Source organism: Numenius arquata, chromosome 9, assembly GCF_964106895.1.
Source record: "Numenius arquata chromosome 9, bNumArq3.hap1.1, whole genome shotgun sequence".
NCBI lineage: Eukaryota > Metazoa > Chordata > Aves > Charadriiformes > Scolopacidae > Numenius > Numenius arquata.
This window is the reverse complement of record NC_133584.1, coordinates 55,511,390-55,531,881: the sequence shown is the minus strand read 5'-3', so window position 1 is coordinate 55,531,881 and position 20,492 is coordinate 55,511,390. Positions and strand designations below refer to the sequence as shown.

The following is a 20,492-nucleotide window of genomic DNA, read 5'->3' as shown; positions in this document are numbered from 1 at the left end:
GGGGATAACGGTGCTTTCCAGCTGCACTGGCAAAGCTTTGAAAGGAAATACTCCATGTGCTGTACGGTACCGACATACTATGTTAACATATACCTGAATATTCCCACTAGTTTCAGCAGAAGTACTTCTGATTTACACCCTGAAGACAGAAATGGGCCACAGAGCTTATCCCAGGCAAGCTTAGAGAAAATTATGGATGTTTGAAAGGGAAAATTAGCACACAGGGGCCAAGCTGGCTCCCAGAAGGAAATATTCAGCCAAGAGAGGGAGAAAGAGATAACATATTTCTTTCAGGAGGAAACATCATGTATACATGGTAACAGAGATGTAGATGTGAAAGTCTGTGTAGTTTTCAGTTGTATTAAGAACATGTTTCCTGTATGTAAACACTCTGGAGTGGGGTTAACAGTGAGAGCCTTATTTGATATTTATGGATGTGGTAAAATATGTTACTCTATTCCCGGCAGCTTCGAGCCTCACCTTCTTGGACCAGTGCTCCTTTGAATACCTCAATATCTGTGGGACGGTGCAGAGTGGACAAGATGGTGCTAATTGGGACCACATATTAGGAAGCCAGGAGATGAAGACCGTACTTTGGTGGGAAACTGTGCAAGTAAAACCTGTAGTCTTAGATGGTCATTAGACTTCACCATGCTTTTATGAGAGGTGAGAATGAAGATATACAACGATAAATAAGTCATTAAGAATACCCTTCTATTAATGTTAATCACTGTATACCTGATGCTAAACATGACTTTTGAATTTTCGGCTAAAAAGGCCAATAATTGTCATTTAAACTGTTTAACCCTTCCTTAAATCTCTTCTTTACATTATAACATCTCATGGAGAAGTGACAGTTTGAGACTTTGCTGCTGTAAATTGGTGGTAGCTCCATTAAAATGAAAGGAGCTCCAGATGATTGCCACAACTGACTTTGGTGAAACTCCATAGAAATGAGTCAGGTGAGACTGTCCTCCTTTTATGCGTATGTTACAGGATTTTGAGTAGTTTTCTAGTTTTTGTTTAAAGCTGAAAGACACTTTCCCTTTGTACAGGAGTTCACCTGATGCATCCCCACAGAAGTACACGCATAAGCAGATACAATACACAAATCTTGTTTGTAGACAAATTTTGACATAGAAACCAATCCAGAATCATCGAAATAAGAAGATGAGCTTCAGCAATGTGTCATGGAACAGGAGGAAACCACTCCCTGAAGACATCGAGGGAGGGGTTGTTGCGTGATACAGAGCCGTATCAGCTGCTGGTAATTCAGTTTGTTTGAGCTGCACCACATTGGGAGGCTGAAGGATTACCTAAAAAACAAACCCACAGTGATTTCCCCTCTTCTGAGGAAAGTGTTGCATGGGGTCCTTTTGATTGAGGCTTTGGCTCCAGCTGCAGTGATTTAAGCATATATTGAAAAAATATGATTGTACTGAGTTCTGCAGTATTCTGATTGCTGCCGGGACACAGGAATCGAGTAGGGTCTGTTGTTTTCAGAGGCAGTTGGGAGAAAATTAAACACTGTAGAAAAGTATTACATGGATAGTCCAAAAATCCTCAAGCAAAACGTTTCTTTTGAAACTCACGGTCCTGAGCCTAACTGCTCTGTGTACAAGTGGTCACAGTGAGGCACATCTGCCTCCCAAAACACAAGGGATGGTTGGTTACAGAAGTGTCTTGTGGTGCAGGAGAGGAAAAAAAATGCTGAATAGAAAAGAAAGTAATTTCTGTGGAACGTGGGCCCAGGGAGGAGCGAGCAAGAGATGGCTTTTGGCAGTAGCTTTTGTGACTAACCATCACTTGTGTTTTGGGAACATACTTGCTTTTGATTACAGTTTGGAGATCTCATGGTTATAGCAAATTTGCAGGCAGTGAGGAGGAGAGCAGAGCAGGTGGGGCAAGGGGATGTTCCTGTTCTCATCACATGTGGGGTTTGAGAAGGCAGATGTGCTCCTGGTGAAGGGCACCATGCAAAAAACAGCACTTGGAAGAACCTTCAAGCAGGAGCAAGATGAGCAGGAGGGTTGTTTAGGTCCCATCGTTGGCATTTTCTTGTTTTTAGAGGAACAAGTCTGGCTGTTGTTTGATGGGCTATTTGTTTGCGGTTTGCAGGGTGGGTGGTTTGCTGACACTCTGAAGGCTCTGGATGTGTGACAGAGCATGTGGCTGGGGAGTTGACGGCAGCTTCCTGCCTCTCGTGGTTGGTGACAGACAATTAACTGCGCAGCTTCAAGGAGGGGGAAGAAAAAAGGTTTAAAACTTAAATAGTCAGCCTTCAGAAGTTTCCCGAGAGCAAATGGGTCAGCAGTTATTCGAAAATAAGCCACTTTATTGAGTATTTATAGGGGAACTTAGTGCAGAAGGCCAGCAATGTTTATGGGAGGACATCCAAACACAGGCACGTAGATGGAAACATCAGTGGAGCTCAAAGCAGCATCGGGTGACAGAGTAGTGAGACACCGGAACAGGTTGCCCAGGATATTGTGGATGCCCCATCCCTGGAGGTGTTTAAGACCAGGCTGGATGGGGCTTTGAGCAACCTGGTCTAGTGGGAGGTGTCCCTGTCTGTGGCAGGGGGGTTGGAACTAGGTGATCTTTAAGGTCCCTTCCAACCCAAAACTTTCTATGATTCAGAGTTGTTGTTCTCTACATGGTCTCTGCTATTTGCATCAGTCAGCTCCCAGACAGACAGAAAAGTGCAAACCCATAGAAGCAGCCACAGAGTATTTGGAAACCCACAATGTGATGTAGCTTGAAAACGTCGTTGCTGTTAGGAGAGGGATTTCCTATTGAGAGGGGATGTACTGAGGCTATTAGGTGAAGCTGATGCACTTGCTCAGTTGTCTTCAAGAAGCTGATTTAAAATTGGATTATACAGAACAGGGCTGGTACAAAGGATGAGGGTGTGTGGGGTCCACCTTTGTACCAAGGAAGACTGAAGACTCAGAGAAGGTATAACTCCAGCCCATAGACTGAATTGCAGACTGACTATGAAAGAAAGGAAATAGGTATTGCAAACACATTAGCATGAGAGTTGATCCCATTGCATTATAGCTGTGACGAACTGCTCTTCTGATGCGCTGATCTCCACTGGCTGCGAAGGAATCCATCACTGATGGGTGAGATGAATCCTATCACCCTTCTGAAATGAGTTTCCTTTGGAAAATATCAGTGCCTGGAAAGTGGAAACACTCTGTATAAGTAACTAATCATTAAATCAGACCTGACCCTAGTACAGGGGTCAGAGCACTTGTCTCAGATAGGAGAGGACAGTTGAGAGCATGCCGTGATAATCCAGACTCGCTCTGCACACCCAAGGGCTGTGAACATCAGTCTGTGTACTCTCCTGGCAGGAGGATTTCTCCCTTGCTCTTCATGACAAAAAAAAAAAAAAAAAAAAATAAAATATATATATATATAAAATGCCAAGTTCTTGTTTTCATTCCAGCAGGGAGCGGAGAAACTTCTGAAATGGCAAGAACTTTTGCAAGGTTGGAAAGCTGCTTCCCATGAATGCTTAACCAGGAACGTGTGCTGCCTAATAAAAATGCAAAGAGTGGTCTACATTTCTGGCATACAGAATGGCCCAGCTTTTCTGCAGGTTATGTAGGGCATTCGGCAACGCTGCCAAGTCCCCTTTAGCAATAAGAAAAGCAGCTGAGGCCTCTTAGTGCTTTCCCTGACAACGCTTTGTACAGGGAGTAATTCACTGGGGGAAATTCAGTCCCATTGTGCCAAATGGGTGCCAGTGTTCCTGAAAACATTTGCAGCTGCTAGGTCAAAATGTAGTTAAGAAAGACTTGTTAGGAGACTGCACTTAGTCTCCAGTTATAAGTGGGTTCAGCTTAATTTCTAGATATTAAATCTAATATTGTCACATTTATAAGGTTCCAGTCTCTGCATTTGAATATTCATTTTTATACCAGAGTACCTGAAAACTCAGGGGCAGTGTTACATTGCCTCTGATGAAGGTTGGAAGTCGTCTCTGTATAACCACTGCAAGTCTGCACCATGCTCTGTGCCTCCAACAAACCTTTCCACCCTCTCTCCTTATCTCCCAGCCCTTTTTCAGATCACCTCTGACCCAAGCCCTCTACTCTCTCACCCCAGTCTCCTTCCAGCTCAGTAAACCCAGGATCCCCTGCCGGGGTTGAGGAAGACACAGACTGGAGCCCCATGCACACCTGCAGCTCCCTGCCCTTCACACTTCCCCTTCCTCTGGGTGCTCTCCTTACCAGGTACTGCTGCACCCTCTAGAGATACTTGGATGAATTATTGTTGCTTCGTTTCTTGCCTCTGGAGTCAGCCTGAAAGTCATCCCAAAATACACAGTGGAACTGCACTATATACTCCATGAATTAAATTAATTATTTTTTTTTTTCTTTTCTTGCAGATCTCACCCCTTTGATTACACCTGAAGTCCCAGTCTGATCCCTGAAGTGCCCTCAACCTCTTCACCACAAATGCAAACAGTTATCTATGACAGGTAAAATATATTACTTCGCTAAAGAAACTGTAGACTGTGGTTTCTGTATTTTAAGAATTTGAACTAAGTTTCCCTGTTCATTTTAAGAGATTAAGCCCATAGGATCGTCAAAGATTATTTGGAGAAGCAAAGTGCTTCTCTTAGATCATCTTTTTTCTTCCCGTTTTCTTCCCATCCTTCCCATGTAAGTATTTCCCATGGCAATGCTTACTTTCCAGTTCTTGTGTCTGAAGTCTCTCTGTCCAGTCTTCCCTAACCAGCAGTGCTAGTGCTTGATTTTCCAAGATCCTGTTCCAGGACTTCCCTTTTCTCCTCTTCAAGCCCAGCTCTCAGTAACGCTCACTCTTGAGTATTCAGCTCATTAGGTCACTGCTAAAAGAACAACATGCTTCCCTGCCTTCATCTGCGGCTGGACCCAATTCAACATTCCTGAGAAGTTTTCATGAAACCAGAATGGGAATTTGTTTGGATCTTGTAGTGGGTTGACCTTGGCTGGCCACTAGGTGCCCACCAAGACGGTCTATCACTCCCACTCCATCAACAAGACAGGGGGAGAAAAATATGATGAAAAGCTCCTTGACCAAGATCAGGACAGGGAGATCACTTACCAATTACTGTCCTGAGCAAAACAGCCTCAGCTTAGAAAAATTGATTTAATTTATTGCCATTCTAGAATAGGATAATGAGAAATAAGAACAAATCAAAAACCATCTTCCCCCCACCCATCCCTTCTTCCCAGGCTCAACTTCACTCCCAACTTCTCTACCTCCTCCCCCTCCAGCATCACAGGGGGATGGGGAATGGGAGTTATGGTCAGTTCATCACGCATTGTCTCTGATGCTCCTTCATCCTCACTCTCTTCCCCTGCTCCTGAGTGGGGTCCCACTCACGGGAGACAGTCCTTCATGAACTTCTCAGCGTGGGTATCTGACTCCTTTCTAGGACAAGGTAGTCACTTTACATAGGCACATTTCCTAGTTGCGTTTGAGGCTTCTTCACACTGAAGTCCAGTGTCTCCTGCTAATACTCCTGGGAAGCAGTGTGTGAAGCACCTCCAGAGCACTTTTTCTTCTCCTCCTACTCAATCTCTCTGTGTTGTGCTGTGGGTGGTAGTGTCTGTGGCACAAACCTTTTCCTACCTAATTGCTGAACAAAGAGGTGGACATCCTTACCTTCATCACTTGTAATCTCAGATGGGAAACAAGGGAACAGGATTCAACGGCCTACGTTTAAGTCATGAACATGCTCCAGGGCTCATGGAACATCTGCAGGGTGATAACAGGTACAATGCAGCACCTTGTGGGAGATCTAGAGTTTTCTGGAGCCTTGGCCCATGTGCCTTCCCTGATCCATGTCCCCCAAGAAAGAAGACAAGAATTTGTCATCTCTGAAACCCACCAGGGAAGAAAGGAACATCAAGCTAGAAGGTCAAGGATCTACTGATGTATTTGACTGCCTCTGGAGGCAAAGAGTGGCATGTTGTGCACCGGGGCATCAGTCCCAGGATGTGTTCAGCCATGGGAAAAAACTGTTTGGGCATTCATAATCATATTTCTTTTATCTCTAATCTTTACAATGTCATGTTAATTATTAACTGAAAACAACACTCGGCCAAACTCTAATGTCACTGTAGTGCTATAAACCCGGAATAATTCTGTGTAGACTTTCCCCCTGTGCAGTCAAGATTGTAATACTGACAGATAACAAGCACAGTGGAAGGAATCAGTAACTTTGGGTCAGACTGAGATCTTCTTACACAGAGGCTGGGCGGGCCTTTTACCAGGTGCACTAAAGACATGAAGTTATTGCATTCCTCTCTGTAATGTTCCTCAAAGTGGACTTGGGTAATTGATAACAACAATGCCATCATGTGCCGTTTAGGAGGAAAATCTTGCTGTTATAATAACGTTACAAAGGTGGAAAGGTTGAAGCTGGTTGGCTGATGTTCTGTGGAAAGATCAGCAGCACGCCCTATATATTGCAAGGGATGAGAGGGACCAGCTTCTCTTTCCATTGCAAAAATGCGCTCCAGCATCTTCCTGCTCTCCCTAGTGCTTCTGTTATCTTACGTTTATGGCACTCCAGTCTCTGTAAGTAGAATCCTAATTTCTACAGGCTCCTCTCAGTCCAGAGACATCTCACACCTTATACTGGTTGTATTTCATTCTTTCAGGTTGGGCACCTCTCCAATGAAGCTGGTAAGTGCTCTGGGAGCTGGTTTGAGTTTTGAAGCATCTTCTTCTGCTTGCTGTGTGCCACCGCATCTGAGCACATAATGTTTTATCTGTCTTGCAGCGGCAGATGCTGAACTTGGTGAGGTAATCAAAGACATTCCAGACATAAACTTAGGTGAGTTCATGCCTGCATTCTAATAAGGCCTGGAAAATTGTGAGCAAAATGCTGAATTTTCAGTATTGTAAAAAAGACGTGTGTGACTGATGGTCAGATAGTTTGTGGTAACAAGAGAAATATAATTAAGTGAGCTCTGAATTACCTTCCTCTTGCTATGCCACATGAATCTACCCTAGGACTGTAACCCTACGTAAACAAGGGATGCAGATATCTGTCACTTCTGAAATTTGGACAGACCCGCAGTATTAAAGCAGTAATATACTGTATCAATTGGAAAAGCTCTGGAGTCCCACCACCATCCCCCCACCCATGTCTATATGATTTTTATGAAGTTTTACAAAGTGGAAAATAGCTTAGATGTTTATTGAGCTTCTATATGTACTAAGGAAACCAAATGGAAAAGACACAATGCACTGTACTGTCTTCCTCTGTGGGTTTTTTTTGGTTTGTTGGTTTTTTTTATTTTGTTTTTTTTTTTATTTTATTTTATTTTTATTTTTTTATTTCCTGTAATGTGAATTTCTATATAACCTTTGATGGTGCACTGTACAATATTCTTCCTGATGTAGTACTCAATATTACTATATTCTCACTGTGTAACTGTGTTATTAAACTAGACATGGATAATGGTGGCCACCAGACTTCTGTCACCAAAAGTGCAGACCTTGCTTAGTAGTAAATATTGAGTAGAAACTACCGTTACTTTTAGGCCTGTCCCTATATTTCAACATAAAGAGGACGGTCCTTCTTTATTTTCTGTAAATGCCCAAGGACATTAACCTTGTACAAGCAGGCTCAATATGGTTTATGAGGTGAAATACGTTTGATATTTGATATTTCATTTACGTTATCTTTCATTAAATTACTTTTCAGCTGCTGGACTGGACCTCTTTCAGGGTGATATCTTGCTCCCTGTAAGTAACTAAAAACTTTATCACTTGTCCTTACTGTATTTTTGGTACAAATCAGCCCATCTTCCCTCACCAGACATGTCACCAGCTCTTAATTCCCTTTTCAGAAGAATCAGCGAAATGCCCTAAGAAATGAGATCTACAGATGGAAGTTCCCCATTCCCTATATTCTGGGTGATGACCTAGGTAATGCAGATAATTTATTCAGATTTTAGCTCCAATCTTTATTTGCACTGGAGTCACTGTGATAAAAAAATTGACTTATTCAGAACTGGTTCTCTCACATTAAAATTCACTAATAACTAGACAGCTCCTTTATATCAAAACCATCTTTTTTTCTTCTACAGCTATCATAACAAAAGACAATTTAATCAATCATTTTTCCTTTCAGTCACTTTTCTCTTGGTCCCACGCGTATATCTGTGTGCGTATCTTACCTCTCCAGGGGGAACGACCTGCAACGTGTTAAATGTGCTTTCCTGATGCATATTTTCCAGATCTGAATGCCAAAGGAGTAATTCTCCAGGCGTTTGAAATGTTCCGTCTTAAGTCTTGCATTGATTTCAAGCCATATGAAGGAGAGAAAACCTACATATTTTTTAGAAAAGAAGACGGGTAAGGTTTATATCAATTTCTTTTTATTTTTGCTGTGTAGAATCAGCTGGGAATTAATTTCATTTGGCTGCAACAGTCTAAAAGTTTATTCTAAGTTTCTTGTCGGCAGAGAAAAAGAGGCCACTGAGAAAGCAACACAACTTACCTCCTTAGACACAAAGCTTGGAAGCAGCTGCCTCCCTCTGCTGACTGCAGAGGGCATTTAGATGATGAACTTGGAATGGGCGTCTGATGTTTGGATGGGTACTCTTTGGTGAGGTGAATCCCAGCATCCCTGGGTTTTCATCAGCTGCTTCCACTTTCCTACCTAGTGTTGTTTTCCATTTCAGTGGTGGGTGAAACAACCCCCACGTACTTCCTCTAAACATATCAAGGAAGTGAATAGTCAGAATTTAGGTTTTGAAATCTTTGGAAGACAAGCCAAAAAAAGCTGTGGAAAGGCAGTTTATTGTAACATTACTATTGTTTTAGTGTGGCTCTTCTTTAACAAAAGGTTCTCTCAAAATTTGAAAGGGTTTTGTACCCAGAGATTTGGGTTTTCGGGAATGGGAAAGATTTATTTCATTTCCTATATCTAAATGTGTTTTGAAAGAACATGTAGAACAGCACAAAAAACTTCTCACTATGTCAGCTGTGAATATTTCTTGTTCTCCCACAACTTCATAAAGGCATGTAGGCACTGATATTTCTGCCCTCAGCTCTTCCTTGGGTAATATGTCCTATGACACTTCTTTTACAAGACTGCAAGCACCATGACTTTTGACAAGTTGGTGCTGAAGAGCCTGGCTCTGGAAGCTCCCTGGTAGCAGCTATTCTAGAGCTCAAGCTCTTTGTTTTCAGTGCCCACATTAGTGCGCTCAGAGCTCCTTCAACAAACTCCACCCAACGCTGCTTTGTCATGTGCAAATGAAGCTACAGTACAAGCAGATGCTCTTTAGCAGTAGCCTCTCACATCACCCTTGGGCTACCCTAAAAAGTTCCCAGTGGATTGGCTGAGGAGCTCCTTTCCTCCTCAATCATGATTAGCTTCTTCTGAGTCATGGAGTAGGGTCTGGGCCCCCGCAGAAAAATATGACTTCACACCTGTGGCCAATGCATTGCGCAGTTGCTGTTCAAAAGAAAGAACCAAATGCTGCTATTCTAAATCCTCCTAGATCTCTTCCCTTGCCCAAGTGATTGCAAAAAAAGCTCAGTCTGTCTTGACAAGTTTACTGTGTCTATGTATATATTGTTTCATGGCAAAATGGCAGCTGGTACAGGACTGAACTTCTGTGGATCTCAAAAATCAGGGGTGAACCTGTCTAAATAGAGGGTACGTAAAATGTTGGGCTCATGCAGGTGACAGCGAGTATGTTTTTGAGGCTTAGCCTGCTTTCACAGTGGAGTATCTTTAGAGTATCAAGGCATCCAGGCAGCATCTAAATGATGATTTATGTTACTCCTTTTATATTTAAACCTTTTTTGATATTACTTCAAATCCAGCGAGCCTACTGAGAACTTAAATGTAGAGAAGAAAACTGCTTAACAGACAGTAAGGTGTCTCTCTTTCTCAGGTGCTGGTCCATGGTGGGGGACCTGCAGACTGGGCAGAGACTCTCTATCGGGGCAGGGTGTGACTACAGAGCCATCGTGGAACATGAGATCCTGCACGCGTTAGGATTTTACCATGAGCAGTCGAGGATGGACCGGGATGACTATGTGACAATCTGGTGGGATCAAATTATTCCAGGTGGGTTTTAACCTTCAAGTCAGATTTTGTAAAGTGCAGATTCATCATTTTCCATTCTAGATTTCAAGACCTTGTTAAAGATATGATTTTAGAAATACTGGGTCACACCTGAGACCACTGTAAATCAATCTGTAGATGTAGCAGGATTTTGATACAGCTTCTCTGGTCAAAGACTGGGAACAGCACTAAAACCAATTCACCTTATTGCTAACTTTGTCTCATCTTGAGTCATGGTGATGATGATGATGTCAATAGTATCGAGACTCTGACTTTTTGCTGTGCACTGTAATGAACCACCTCCAAAGCAACAAGTCTTACAATGTACTGTTGTGAGCTCCATGATGTGCAGAGGTATGGAAAAGTTTTCAGTGCATTCTTTTTTATTTTTATGCCTGTGCATTAACCCTTAAGTTCAGTCCTTCAGGATGCTTACTGTTAGACCATCTAATCTGACTTCCTGTGTATCCCATTCTTTACAGCTCATTGATGTTTGATTTTTAATCTACTGAAGTCACATGGGAGGGTGCAGAACTGCAATCTAAAGGCACTGCTTTGTTGCCCATATGACTTCATAAACAAATCTTGATAAATTGAATATTTTATTGTAAAGTAGTTGCTTTCAAGTATACCAATTTGGCCTCAGAAAATTGTATCCAAGGGGCCATCCTAAAGCCATTTCCTTTCTGATTTCTCTGAAAATGAAACACTTTTCTGTTCTTTCACCAGGCAAAGAGCACAATTTCCTGAAGTATAATGACAGCTTCATCACTGATCTGAACACCCCCTATGACTATGAATCGTTGATGCACTATGAACCATTTTCATTTAACAAAAATGAAAGTATCCCCACAATCACAGCAAAGATACCAGAATTTGATAACGTAATTGGACAACGTCTAGACTTCAGTGCCATTGACCTGGAAAGGCTGAATCGCATGTACAACTGCAGTAAGTCACAATTCAACCATGGCAAACTGTTTCTTTGTTTATATTTGAGCCTGGCTGGTTTTCCTCCCTTATGTCTCTAAAACCACAAAAAATTCTCCTCAGATGCTCTTGAGGAAGTATGGGAGAGGATGTGTAGCGTAGAGACGCAAACAGTTTATTCCTTCCTCACCCCCCTCTTCAGCTCTGCTAACTGTCATTACTTTTGTAAAAGTTCAATTACTCAGTGAAAGTCAATCCATTCACATCTTTTCTTCTGTGTTTCTCCTGGGCATTCAGACGTGTGGTTGGGTCCTGCTGGTGGATGGGCAGCTTCATTGTGCTTTTGTGAGGTGAATGCAACTGTACTTTGTCCTCTTTTGCTGACATTTGGTCTTAATTAGATTATTTTGCACTTGAGATTGGCTAAGTCTAGAGTCCAGCGCCGTCTAGTTAGTTGCTAAGCTGGTTCACCACAAGATGTTATCGCCGCATGTGATTGTTAGTGAGAACTTCTTGTCCCCATGGATATGCCAACAGAAGCATCAACTTGCAAGCAAACTAAGCTGAACCAGCCTAAAGTAACTGAGTGAGCTTTGCTTGAAGTGGAAGAACAGTGCTCATGCTTATCAAGCAGAGAACTGGGCCATGAAGAACAATAACCTCCAGCTGAGGAATGGTTAAATACAACACCACCACTCTTCACAAAGTGACTTGTCTCTCCAAGGCTTACAAGCAGGCACAAAGGCAGCCTCTATCAGTCACTGCCGCATGGCACTTTGTTAACTCACTTCTGTGAAGTGATCAAATGTTGTTATCTTTATGCAGGGAATCCCTCCAGGAATCAAATATTTCCTCTTTTGAATCTTTGGGCTCACATCTGTCTTCTATATGTGAGGTCTATATTTGTGTAATCAAAACCCCCCAACATTAGAGCAGAAGTTTTAATGAAATACTACTTCAGAGGTAATAATGTGTGCATTTTTTTTTCAGCTTCAACTCACACTTTTTTGGACCAGTGTTCTTTTGAGCTTGAAAATATCTGTGGCATGATTCAGGGCACCAGAGATGATCTAGACTGGGTCCATCAACTGAGCAGTGCCACTGGGCAGGAAGACCACACACTTTCTGGGCGCTGTAGAGGTAAAATGAAGTAACAGAACACTTTCCTATGGAAAAGGGGTTAGCTGGAGTAAGGATCCCTTGTGCTGTCTGTACTGGTTTGTGTGCTTTACATAGTCTTTAACAACTTCTCTGAACCTGTCGCTGTAGTCAATGCTTGAGAAAACCCAGCACTGGCTACTCTGAAAACACAGGATTAAATGACCATATTTAAGATAATACCCAGGAAACATTCGAGTTGCAATGTTTCTGGTTAAGCAAAAAGCATTTCTTATTTTCATGTGTCTTGGCCCTGCGAGTGTGAGTTTATGGTTGCACTTGTGTTCTTATTGAGGTTTTTCAACATACTGGAATGTTCTCCACACTGGCAAGATAAAAGGGGATAAAGAACAATCTTAACTAGTGGCCTTTTAAGTATAACCTGGAAAAGTATTTACTGTAACTTCCAAAGTCTGAGTAAGAGTTACGTTACCCCATGATACGAACAAAACAGCACTCATAGACATCCATAAATGTTGTGTTTGCAAAGCAAATAATAAGCTTGAGCAGTGCTGGTTGTGGAGGTAGAAGAAAGTTGCAAAGTATTTTATGATAGGAGTTTAGGGATAATAATTTTCTTTTTCACATGGTAATTTAGTCATTTTTCAAGGAAGAAAAATCTCAAAAAGGGTGGAGTCAGCCCCAGTCACAGTGAGCTAGTTTGCAAGTGAGAATAAAGATTAAATCTCATTTATGACTGCCAACAGGCAGTTCTGAAAAACAAGGGCCAAATTTGTCATTATTTAGACAGGGAAAGCTACTACAGAATTTAAAAAAGAAAAAAGTTGCTTCTGTTGTAAATTTTGCACAAGTACAGAGTGAAGGAATCCTGGCCTCTGGCACATTCAGTTATGCTTTGTTACTCTTTGATAAAGGAAAAATTTGACTTGCTGCGCTCAGGAGTAGTAGGCTATTCCCCTTATGTGACCCACCCACTGGAAAGAACAGATCCTCAACCTCTTATAACACTAGTAGTTGTCGATCGGGTCCCAGAATGCAATATAACTCAATAAAACCACCTGACAGCTTCCATAAGTACATGTTCCTAACTCTCATCTGATTGTTTTCATTCTTTCCTTCCCTTTTTTTTTTTTTTCCCCCTCCATATAGTATAATTATTACTGAAAAAAAAATGCAGCTGAGTTCTCTGAGTTTATCGGGTAAAATCCAATCTCTCTGCAGTAAGCACTTAACTTGCAATTATGCTTTAGCATTTAGTGAATTGACGCAACATAAGTATTGATGTTCTCTGAAGAGTACCCCTCTGGAGAGGGTTAGGTGCCCCTGAGGATCTCCAGAGAGCCTAGATGAATTGCATGAACAGGGAGTGCCTCTCCTTTTGGAGACCTTCAAAGGGTCATTGACTCCGTCAGGAATTTAGACATTTTTTGAAAACTCCTTCTGCAACCACCTCAAGTCAGGGTTAATTTTAGGTTTCTGACACAGATGGATTGTATTTTGCCCAAACAATTCGACTCTCTTGGCTTTTGACTTATTGCTGGCTAAACTGAATGAGGGAAAGAACAGCCTAAAGCTTAGGGAGGAGCTGGCAGCCTGGCTCTGGATTTGATCCCTGTATCCTCATGCTGAAGTCTGCTAAGGCCATATCCTAACTGCCACAGATGCTTAATGTTGCCACTATTTGTCTTTCTTATCAAAAAGGAGGAAGAACCTTGATTGTCTGGAGGTTGATATCATGATAAACTCAACAACCATGTTAGGCACCTGAATAAGGCTCACAGACCTGTTTCCCACTTGGAACAACAGTGATCATACTTATATGTAACATACTTAAATTTGGCACCATCCCTGGAAGGATTTAAAAGACAGGGTAACATAGTGCTTAGTGACATGGTTTAGTGATGGTTTTTTATCAGAGTTAGGTTGATGGTTGGACTAGAGGATCTTAAAGGTCCCTTCCAACCTAGACAATTCTATGATTCTAAATTTAACATTAATTTAACTTACGGGGCAGTGTCATATATGTGCATAAAGCAATTAAGTATCTTTGGCAAAGTTTCTGCAGGTATGAGTTCAAGGCAAAGTAGATGGAGAATATTCCCCTGACATGGTTAGAGTGAACACGATTAACAGCTCCGCTCACCATGCAGGGGGTTGTACCGGGTTTGTACAGCTATGGGTTTAACTGATGATGCCCCCGATGTTAGCTTTGACAACAGTCCAAGAAACCAGCCCCCAACAGAGGGAGTTTTTACACAACAGCTAAAAGAATTTCACTTGTAAATTTAATCATAGTCTATAATGAATCACTAGAGCAATGCAATACAGATAAGATGTGACAAGTCCATGTGATACCAAGATAAGATGCATGTGCAAGTGGTAAATCCCTTGAAAATATAAGGATAAAAGTAGACATTTCAAATCTAAAATAAGGAACACTTCAGAAAATGTTAGTGGGAAATTAACTAGAGGGGCAGGAATTCTTGAATAATTTCTCCAAAACTGAGAAGCTGATTTTTGAAAAGTTTTTCGACAAGCCGTAAAAAAGAGCTTATTCATGTTTATGGTCAGGAGAGTGCTAGTTCTGTGTCCAACCCTTTTTTATTATCTTTATCACTGATTAATCAGTTATCTTACTCTTTACAAGATAATATATCATGTGATCTCTAAGATCTCACCTTTAGATTATCTTCAATATAAATCAAGTAAAAAAATAAAAAGTCTACTCGTTACAGAGGATTAAGAGCTGACTGTAAGTATCATATCTCTGACATTCCTGATGTATCCAACTTCCAACGAGACCAACTAAGGCAAAATTGACATAAGCTGCCAGCGATGAGTTCCATATATATGATAAGCTACTAGTCCTGTTGTTATCCTGGTCTGTCTTGGATGGTTGTCACATACCATTTCCTCTACTGGTCGTGTTAAGTACTACACTTAGGCCTACTAAATTTATCCTTTCAACGGATAATGTTAATGATAAATTTCCTAGCAGGAAATCTGGAAAAAGGCAGTGACGCTCTACACTTTCTTCCCAGGTGCTGGCTATGTCATGTACTTCAGCACCAGCTCTGGCAGGGCAGACGAGGTGGCACTCCTAGAGTCTCGAATCCTTTATCCAAAGAGAACTGAGCAGTGCCTCCAGTTCTTCTATAAGACCACAGGAAGCCTTTCTGACAAGTTGATCATCTGGCTTAAAGAGGATGATGGCACTGGAAACGTTCGCAAGATGAGGAAAATTCAAACCTTTCAAGGTAATTCTGGAAATATGAGGAATATATAGAATATTAGGAGAGGAAAAGTTGTCTTACTGAAACCACAAATGCAGTGCATTGGCTCAGAAATCAAAAGATTGTCCTGAAGCTACCAGAATATCTTGCAATGCAGCTAAGAATTTTGGTATTACATGAGGGCATTTAGCAGTGAAACTGTGAGTTGTAATAATGTAATTTAGGTGCTCCACAGCAGAAGTCATGATGTTCCTAATAATGTTATATTACACTCAGTGATTGAGAGGGACCCCAAATTCTGCTGGAGATCAATTGACTAGTTATAGCTACCATATGATCTAACAGTCAACTGTTCAGATGTAAATGCTTGTGCTCATCTGCAGTCAATAAGAATCCCAGCCTGATTTTTATATGGTTGGAAATATAAAAACATATGTAGTTTTGGAAATGTGAACTGAGTTCTGGCTTTGGGTGATTTTGCTAAATGGGCCAAATTCAGTTACCGTGGCACTATGCATTTATATTGTCAAAACCCAAAACCTGCCTATACCAAACTGCAGCAGTTTGCAGGGAAGGATAAGTCCCTGGAAAAGTGGCAGCAACAGTTATTTCTAACACATTGGGTCATTGACACCCTTCCACTTGTTAGGTCTTGGCCCTTAGCCTGTTCCCTTCATACTGGAGACTGTCATTCACTGATGTGTGAAGAGTTCCTAATGCAATGTGTCCAAAGCACATCATTTAGAAGGATAAGGCAATGTGAGTATATTATAATCACAATATCAACTTAAGTTCTCTAGCCTTCAGGACTCTGTGAGAGGATCAGTTGTCTCAAAAAGCAGCTGGAATGGATGTCTGGGAATAAGCTGCTTCATTATATCACTAATCATGCTGATGGCAATGTTTTGCTTTCTTTTTACCCAAGCGGATAATGACCATAACTGGAAAATTGCCCACGTAACCCTCAACGCTCAGAAGAAGTTCCGTTATGTCTTCCAAGGACTAAAGGGCAACCCCAGCTCTTCATCTGGTGGGATTGCTATCGATGATGTCACCCTGACCGAGACGCCCTGTCCCACAGCTGTGTGGGTCATTCGGAATTTCAGCCAAATCCTCGAAAATCCGTCAAATGACGTTATTCAAAGCCCCCGATTTTATAGCCCTGAGGGTTATGGTTTTGGCATAAGTTTGTATCCCCACTCCAGAATCAGTGGCTACACTCGCGTTGCCTTTCACTTGTGCAGTGGAGAGAACGATGGTGTTCTGGAGTGGCCAGCTCTGAACCGCCAAGCTGTACTCACGGTGCTGGACCAGGACCCTGACATCTTGAAAAGGATGTCCTCAAGCAAAAGCTTCACCACAAGCAAAGACCACATTAGCTCAGGTAAGTGGTGAATACCTGGAGGAACCCAGGTCAAAGGAGCGAGTGTAGGACCCAGACTTGGGCAACTTCAGTTGCATTTCCCAATTTGTGTCACTTTCCTGTGTATGACTCAGAATTCCTGTCTGCAAAAAATGATTGAGTGTCAAAACTGATGCATAGAAGGCTGGTCTTGTTATGAACAATCCTTGTGTTTGACTCTAAATACAGAGTTCTCCCATGAGCTGGCTTTTCCCATTCTACCTGTGGTTTGCCCATTATGACAGGTGACATATCGCCACAGGATGGTGCAATGCCAGCACGGTGCTCTATTCCCTTATTAAAGCAACAATAATTGAAGTTAAACCTGCATTTTGGAGGCTTTGTTAAGTTGAACATACATGGTCTGAATGCACAGGGTTCATACTGTAGCTGTATTTAAGAAAAAAGTACCTGAAAACACCTGTGAGATCAGACCGCAGCATACGAAGCCTGTCTTGCTTGGCTGGGTGTAGACTGCAGATTACAAGCTCTTTCAGACATGGGCTACCTTTTAACTCTGGGTTTATACAGCGTGTAGCACCATAGTTCCACTATCCCTAGGGATGGATGTGTTAATTCAAAGAAATAAGAACAACAGGACAATATTGAATTTGGTACAGAATAAAATACTAGAGAAGAATCTCCATCCGTCTTCGCTTTCTCCACTGGAAGTTTAGTACACACTTTTTCAGTAGGAGGTTTTAAACCTTAGGTATGAATATGTTTAACAGAACCAGAGCAATGAACAAAATCTGCTAGACTCTAAACCACAGGTACTTAAAAACTGATGAGGGAGTGCCTTTACACAGGAAGGAGCTCTTAGTTGGTGACAACGAGGAGGTAACTTGCATTTGGTTAGTCCTCAATGAAAGGGGACTTTCAGTGCCCTCACATCGACTGAGTCCACATGCAGACCATATCTAGGGGTCTGCTGGCACACATAATTTATCATACCTCTGGGATTTGTTTGGACATTTCAGCTCTGAACTTGATTTTACAGCATAAATCCCGTTTAACACTGTAATGCACAAAAGAGTCATGTCATGCTTCCAGCTGCAGAACTTTGTGGTTTGTGTCCGTCACTCATATTCTCTTTGCAGGTGCTAGTGGAGCCTTAATATGGGAGAAACCATCAGTTTCTGGGAAATTTGATGCTTCATGCAATTGCTATAGAACTGTAGACTGGGGATGGACTAACTTCATATCCCACAGCCAGTTGAGACAGAGAAGCTTCCTGAAAAATGATGACCTGATTATATTTGCAGAATTTAATGGTAAAGACCCTCTTCCTGATTCTCATTACAAAAGCAAATGGGTGGGTGGTCCTTCATATTTCTTTACACACATTCAAGTAACTATTGCCAGCTGTCTCTGAGTCATCTTTTATTCTAATGGGGCTCAACTTTTAAAAGCATTTCTGTCTTAGTTTGAGGTGGGTGATGTTGGCTAAACTGATTGTGAGTTCAGAAGAACCTAAAAAGCAAAGATTTACTGAAGGTTAATATCTTAGACACCTTTAAGCACCCTAACCAGTATCTATGTCCATTTCTAAGCATTGAACATACTAAAAGGCCATCCTTGAGTTTATTTCCATACAGAACAGCCACATTTGGCATAATTTTTCAAAGTACGGAATACCACTGATGTACCTAACTAGTTACCAAAATTTCAATATTATTTTCTGTCTTGTGCCTTGAATATGCAGAACTTACTGTGGTAAAGCAAGAGCTCTGTAAAGGGCAAATGGGCCAGGAGTACCCTGCAGTCCACAAAGCACCCCGTGAGCCCCTGGTATGAAAAATACTGCATATACCACCATTTACTGTTACCTGATGTCTTTCTCCTCTCTTTCCTTTTTTTTTTTTTAAAAGATCTAAGTCACCTCAATAAAACTGAAGTCCCTGTTGAACCTGAACAACCTGCTTTCATGGAAGGCCTCATTCTTGAAAGGCAGAAGAGAGCAGCCCAGGATATGGAGCCCATTCAAGACTGGTTGCCCTATCCACAAGACCCGTGTGACCCAAACCCTTGTCAGAATGATGGAGTCTGTGTGAATGTGAAAGGGAGAGCAAGCTGCAGGTACCACAGACTTCTTCCCTGCTTGCCTTGATTTTCTTCTGAACCAAATGATGCAGCTAATAAGTATGCAGAGGTACAGACCTCAGAGGTCTGAGCCACTAGGTTTTCAAGGAAGTGTAGGAACAAAACACTTCACAACACTGACTGGTTTCTACTAGCAGCTGTAAGGGGAGGCAAGAAACCCCATCCTGTGCTGCTTCCAGGGGATGTAAATAGCCTCCAAACCTCAAAACAAGGCGGGGATGTTGTGATGTGAACCCCTCTAATGGGAACTGCTCATCCAGGATAGTGTGTGTGAGGACACTGAGGTGGGCCTATAGGGCAGGACACAAATCCTCATCCATGTGAATCTGTACATTATTTTTCCAGGTGCCCATCAGGACGTGCCTTCTTCTTTACGGGTGAGAGATGTCAGTCAAGGCAGGTCCATGGGAACATCCTGGGAATGACAATTGGTGGAATTGCTGGAACCATTGTCTTAACGATCGTCCTAATTTCCATGATGTCTAGAAGATAAAGAGCTGCAGGGGGATAAATCTCAGCCTGCTATTTTTCCATAGTTCGTATGACATCAGTTTTCAGTGAAAAATGATGAATACAACTTGCAGAAGACCAGTCAGCATATAGATGAAATGCTTTATCAACGTCTTGGCAGAAATCTGTTTACTCTGTAGAACCTGGCAGTTAAAGAACATCACATAGAACTGCTGTCTAATGTAAGTTCATACCCTGCATCTCTTGTGTATTCTTTGAATTTCATTTCTTCATCCAATAGCAAGCAGTAGCGCCAGAAGTCCATGCATTTAATCCCAACCACAGTTCAAACTTAGTTAAATAACAGGTAGAAACCCTTAAAACACTGGAAAACATCATATAGAAGCACATATAATAAGATTCTAGAAATGTTCCTATAGAAATTACTCAAGAAATCTAAAGGGCACATATCCATAGGTATGTAAATCAGTACATCATAACTCATTTTCCATGGAGATGTGCTGGTTTACGAAAGCTGAGTAGCTATTACATAGGATTCATGGTAAACTACTACTAAGTACTTTTAACCAATTCTCTGGCAGGGAAATAATTTCATATTAAAGCTAGTTGTTTTTCTAGGAGACCTCACCACAGAAGATTTTCAAATATTCAGGAGTAAATCTATGCATAATCCAAAGTACTTTTACACATCTATAAAGCTCCCTTGATTTCATCAGGCAGTGGATGAAATTGGAGCAGATCACCAGTTATCACAGGATTGGATCTGCAGCAGTTACTATTAAATTCATATCCCTTTGGAAATCACAAGTCAGGGAGAGGGGTGGGAGTGTAGGAAGATGAAGACTGGGTCGGTGATACTGGTGGGTGTTGGATAAGGTGTTAACACCCAAGAATATATTGCAGATGGCTCGAAGCAAAGGATCTAGTATGTCCCAAGATCTCTGCTTTTAAGGGCTCTAACAGTTTCCACACTTGAAACTTGGTTGCCTAGGTTTCCTCTGAAAGCAGTTTCTTGTTTTCTGCATATCAGAATGGAAAGAGTTCAGAATACAAATGGTAAATAATTGCAGAGAGTGAAGCTGTCCTTGTATTTATCACGTACCTGTCACAAGGAATGGCAGCCAAGGGAAATGCACTC

At 41.7% G+C, this 20,492-nt stretch overlaps 1 protein-coding gene across 1 annotated transcript; it reads left to right on the top strand.

Annotated features, from left to right (window-relative positions):
- The first annotated feature begins 6,513 nt into the window (after positions 1-6,513).
- On the top strand, positions 6,514-19,376 carry MEP1A (meprin A subunit alpha). Its single transcript, XM_074153620.1, has 14 exons — positions 6,514-6,582; positions 6,666-6,690; positions 6,794-6,841; positions 7,718-7,758; positions 7,863-7,941; positions 8,253-8,370; positions 9,924-10,099; positions 10,826-11,047; positions 12,017-12,166; positions 15,187-15,402; positions 16,304-16,766; positions 17,888-18,054; positions 18,652-18,859; positions 19,229-19,376. The coding sequence occupies exons 1-14, from the start codon at positions 6,514-6,516 to the stop codon at positions 19,374-19,376; spliced, it is 2,130 nt and encodes a 709-aa protein (XP_074009721.1).
- Positions 19,377-20,492: the final 1,116 nt, after the last annotated feature.

What these genes read in the sequence shown, in the direction of transcription:
- MEP1A (XM_074153620.1), top strand. Translation starts at nt 6,514, where the DNA reads ATGCGCTCCAGCATCTTCCTGCTCTCCCTAGTGCTTCTGTTATCTTAC. An exon ending in GAATCGCATGTACAACTGCA is followed by an intron (nt 11,048 to 12,016) that starts GTAAGTCACAAT and finishes TTTTTTTTTCAG; the next exon opens with CTTCAACTCACACTTTTTTG. An exon ending in AAAGGGAGAGCAAGCTGCAG is followed by an intron (nt 18,860 to 19,228) that starts GTACCACAGACT and finishes TTATTTTTCCAG; the next exon opens with GTGCCCATCAGGACGTGCCT.